Here is a 4,827-nt window from a genome sequence, read left to right as displayed (position 1 = left end):
TGTGTGTGTGTGTGTGTGTGTGTGTGTGTGTGTGTGTGTCTGCAGGTCCGGTGAAAACATGATGCCGACCGATCTGGAGCTGAACCGCGTGATCAACAACATCCAGGAGCTGCTGTACAACGCGTCCGACGTCAGCCACGACCGCTGCGTCAAAGTCCTCACAGCCAGAGCCAAGGTCCGAACCGTCCAACGCTTTATTTTCACGATGTCTCTCGTGATGTTTCAGTCTATTTTATCTTTACTTCTTCGTTGTTTTCCGAACGTAATAAAACTCATAAAAACCTCAGTGTGTTTTATAAGATTTGACCCCGCCTCTTGCGTCAACAGGACGGCTCTCTGGAGCGTCTGAGCTCGGCGGAGTTCGTGTGTCTCTCTCAGGCCGTGGAGGGTTTCGTCAGGGACACCGAGGAGTTGTGCGGCAGGCGCAGCGTTTCCCTGAGGGGGGCGCTGCAGAGCCAGGCGAACCGCTTCGTCCACCGCTTTCATGACGAGCGCAAGACCAAACTCAGGTGACCTGCTGCTCAAACGTTTTTTTATTGTACAAACTGTTTAGGCATTTAATGCATACGCAGTCCGTAAGTCATGAAAATCCTGGATCCTGGAAATCCTGGAATTTGCAAATAACAATTTCCAGGCCTAGTATATTTTAAAAATCTTGAAAAAAAAAATTCATTTGAAAATCTAATGATAATTTCAGTTTTTACAGTCTCTGGTTGTGAAATCGTGTGATTTTTGGAAGGCATGTTGAGTTTAACCCCACAAGAAATAAAAAAAAATGCCAAATATTTCTAAAGAAAAAAGAAATCACCAAAATATATCTGTAAAAAATGGCCCCCTCAAAAAAAATTTAAGAGAAAAAATTGCCAAAATCTTTTATTAAAAAATCACTTACAACTTTAAAAAAAAAAATCACAATTTTTGTTCTTTAAAAGACACAAGAAAGTTTTTGTGCAAAAATATTAATTTGTAAAGTAAATGCAGTGGAGTAGAAACAGAAAGTAGCATGAGAAGAAAATACTCAAGTAAAGTACACGTACCTCAAATGACTTGAGTACTTGAGTAAATGTAGTAAGATTCCACCACTAAAGTTTACAAATATTTGGCATTTTGCTGGTTATCTGTATCTATTTTGCAGAGAAAGTTTCAGCATGAGAGGAACTTTAAATCTGTAAAACCTCAGGGAGTTTTTTTTTTTGTTTAAATTTTCACTTGATTTTATTAAAAAAAAGTTACTGTGCCCTTACTGTATATAAAGAAAGTTACAGTTTTGATTAAATATTTGCTAAAAGCATTTAATCAATGTTTGTGTTGGAGTTTGTTACATTACAGATTATAAACATTTACAGAAAGATTGTTTTTATTGTAAATGCATATCAGTTATCGGTCTCATTAACTACTAATACTTGGTCGTGATAAACGTAATATCCGTCGACCGTAGTCCTGATGTTTGTTCGTTGTTTTGCAGCCTCCTCCTGGATAACGAGCGCTGGAAGCAGGCGGAGGTTCCTGCCGAGTTTCAGGATCTCGTGAACTCCATCGCTGATGGAAGAATAACACTACCAGAGCGCAAAATCCCAGGTACCAACAAACCCCAAACCCCAAACCTGCTCTAAACATGCCTCTGCCTCTGCCTGACGAGGTATCCAGCGAGGGCAGAAAACCTCCAAAAACTGTAATAAGAAAAGTTCCCACATCTGTCTGAAAATCATTTTATTTTGAAACACAGTGACTCTTATCCACATACTTTGTACATCAGCAAGCAGCTGCTTTAAACGTTACAAAGGCTGTTTTATTCCCAGCAGCCAAATTTTTTTTATATGATTTATTTAAAACGGAAAAAGAAAATAGAGATAATAATTCTGCAGACAAGCAGACAGACAAATAAAAGGTTTGATTAATTCATTAATTTAAACCTGTACACAAATTAACTAAAGATATATACATACACCCACATACCCAAAATCAAATGCCTGCAGTTTTTCATTTTTACAGAAAAAAGAAAAAGATAAACTAGGGAAAAATGAATATTAAGAAGCCAAAAAAACTGTAACCCTTTTTTAAAAATCACCAAAAATTTTTAAAGAAAAAAAAACCCACCAAAATCTTTTCTATAAAGAAAACGGCAACAATTTGTGAGGAAAAAAAATCACCAAACTGAAAAACAACTAATATTTTATACCAAAAATAAGATAAATTCAGTGAAGTAGTAGAAAAAAGTGACATAATAAGAAAATACTCAAGTAAAGTACAAGTACCTCAAATTTGCACTTAAGTACACTACTTATTCCACCACTGAAGCTTTATTTTGTACATGTTTATTTTGTGATTTCTAGCTGATTTTATCATCTATCATTATACCAAGAGGTATTTTCATAAACTCTTTCAGTTTCAACCCAATCTTTCTGTATCTGTACTTCTGTTCATTCAATTCGTTCCACAGTTACCAAATAACATTATTTTGGTTTAATGATTATTTGTTTCTCAAATATTGTAAACAGTCGAGCTGAAAAACTGCCCACCAGCCGGGCAAACGTTCTCATTTTACAGCTAAACAGTACACCAAAAAATATGTTTCTGATAATATTTGAGACAAAAAAAAAAAAACAGGCGATGTAGTAAAATAATCTTGATTTATATTTGATCAGCGCTGCTTAATTTGAACTGTTTGACTGCAGAGCAGATTGTGTCTTTTCAAGGTGTTTGGAAAGACATGTTTGTAAAAAAACAGGAATCAATAAACCGATGTGGAAATATTTATGATAATCACAAAAAACATCAGCTTCCCAAAACAAACTGAGCTTTATTGATATTTGTGATGTTTTTTGAAGACGTGAGCTGTGACATGTGGACTGTCTGTGTGCAGGTCCAGAGGACAGGAAGCCCACCGAGTTTCTGCTCGTCAACGGGCAGAAATACGCCGTCGTCGGGTACGTGAGCGAAGAGTTAGACATGTTCGGTGTCACACGGCAGTTAAATCAAAGTACACGCTTTCCATTAAAATGCCACAATAATTCAAGCTCATCTTTTTAAGCACAAACTGAAGTCAGAAAAATCTACGTTTTGCAGAATGAATGTTTGTCGTCTTTGTGTTTCTTCAGGACGGTTCTGCTGCTGATCCGGATCTTTCTGGAATACTGTCAGTGTGTCAACGACATCCCATCCATCGCCACCGACATGCTGACGCGTCTGTCGGACCTCCTCAAGGTCAGAACCACCGCAGATACTCAGACCACATCCGTGTTAACCCCGTCAGTCCCAAAGAACCCCGGCACATCCGAAATCTCGTTTTTTTTAAAAAGAAAATATGATTTAACATCTTATTGACTCAGTTTGACCTTTAAAATATTCAGGGGCTTTTCAGGCTACGTTATCTTAGCAATTCATCAAAATCACAGCAGCTGTGTTTAAGTTTCACCCCGTCAGAGTTTAACCCCTTCACTCTGTGCTTCAGGTTACAGCGCCGCCATGAGGTCATTTTGGCGTCACTTTGTAAAGTAGGGATGCAACGATGCATCGAGAGGCAGTTAAAAACCGATACAAAATATGTGAGTTTCAAATCGGTGAAATGAAAAATGAACTGCGATACTTTTCTTTGAACAGCAGAGGGTGTAATCTACTTTTGACTTCGCTTGCTCGACATGCCACGTTACTACGTGTCCGACATCCTACGTCATATCTGAGACTAGAGACAGCTCGCCAACGTCAATAAGACGAAGCAAAGGCTCAGCAACAGGCAATATTTAAACACAAGATTCACCCTCCACTTTCAAATCGCTTCAATCGCTTCCTCAAGTCAGAAAGAAATAAAGGCCCGAAGATAACAGAAAAGACAAAAACAGAGTGTTAAACTACACAAATAGTACAACTAACATGATGCAGCATGAGAGCCGGCATCATGGTGAGGCGCTCCAGTTAGCCCCGCCTACACACGTACATACTCTTTAACAACAACACGGCAAATAAAAAACTACACGGCCAAACCGCACTGACAAGCTGCGACCTCGCTCGCCCAAACGAGCCAAAGCGAGAGCCCGACTGGTCTCCACGAGTGAGAAAAGACCAACTTCAAACTCGCCCTCTCTGCTTTCCCCTCTAAAGCAAACATTCAACCCTTTAACCTTTTAACCCTTACCTTTCCTCAGCAGCCTCCTCTGTCCCAGCTCGGGGTTTTAACAGCAGGGGGCAGCGTGAAAGTCCTGAAATGCATTCATTATATAGTTTGTATTTTGCTTTTATACCTCAGAAATAAAAAGGGGATTATTTAATTTGATAAAGAAAAGAAGAAAAATGCAGTAGTTTGTATAATTTTAATTGAAATAATTACCGGAATATTTTTCAGTCATAATTTTTCTGTAATCTAGTTTTGTATTTTAAAAAAAGTCGTGAGAAAATCGTATCGTGAGCCCCGTATCGTGAATCGGTACGTCCCTGTTGCAAAGTAAATAAAACATGTTATTGATCTGAAGCCCTGCAGCCGTTAATTTAACACTTCGTTTAACAGCAGTTCTTCTTCTCCCGGTGTGTTTTCTGCAGCACTTCAACTCTCGGAGTTGCCAGCTGGTTTTGGGAGCCGGAGCTCTGCAGGTCGTCGGCTTGAAGACCATCACCACCAAAAACCTCGGTACGACCAGCTGCACGTCACATCTGTGAGGTTAACGAAGTAAAAACATACAGGAGAGTTTCCTCCTGAAGGAGCTTTAAACGAGTCAGGTTATCTTCATAAATACAAGTGGGTTAGTAGGTTTTTAAATATTTTTCACATTTCTGGTGCCTGATATTTAGACTCTGTGTGTGTGTGTGTGTGTGTGTGTGTGTGTGTGTGTGTGT

General features: G+C 39.0%; 1 protein-coding gene across 1 annotated transcript; it reads left to right on the top strand.

Moving 5' to 3' along the window:
* Positions 1–45: 45 nt before the first annotated feature.
* Positions 46–4,685, top strand: LOC121938129 (vacuolar protein sorting-associated protein 54-like). Its single transcript, XM_042481410.1, has 6 exons — positions 46–175; positions 328–509; positions 1,466–1,578; positions 2,864–2,927; positions 3,099–3,204; positions 4,534–4,685. Exons 1-6 carry the CDS (start codon positions 59–61, stop codon positions 4,648–4,650), a joined length of 699 nt encoding a protein of 232 aa, XP_042337344.1. The 5' UTR covers positions 46–58; the 3' UTR covers positions 4,651–4,685.
* The last annotated feature ends 142 nt before the right edge of the window (positions 4,686–4,827 follow it).

This window comes from Plectropomus leopardus, unplaced genomic scaffold (genome assembly GCF_008729295.1).
Source record: "Plectropomus leopardus isolate mb unplaced genomic scaffold, YSFRI_Pleo_2.0 unplaced_scaffold28582, whole genome shotgun sequence".
In the NCBI taxonomy this organism is placed as follows: Eukaryota; Metazoa; Chordata; class Actinopteri; order Perciformes; family Serranidae; genus Plectropomus; species Plectropomus leopardus.
This window is presented reverse-complemented; position numbering and strand designations above follow the sequence as displayed.

Coding starts and splice junctions, on each gene's coding strand:
- LOC121938129 (XM_042481410.1), top strand. CDS start 59: ATGATGCCGACCGATCTGGAGCTGAACCGCGTGATCAACAACATCCAG. Junction 1,579..2,863: donor ACCAGAGCGCAAAATCCCAG/GTACCAACAAAC, acceptor GTCTGTGTGCAG/GTCCAGAGGACAGGAAGCCC. Junction 2,928..3,098: donor CAGAAATACGCCGTCGTCGG/GTACGTGAGCGA, acceptor GTGTTTCTTCAG/GACGGTTCTGCTGCTGATCC.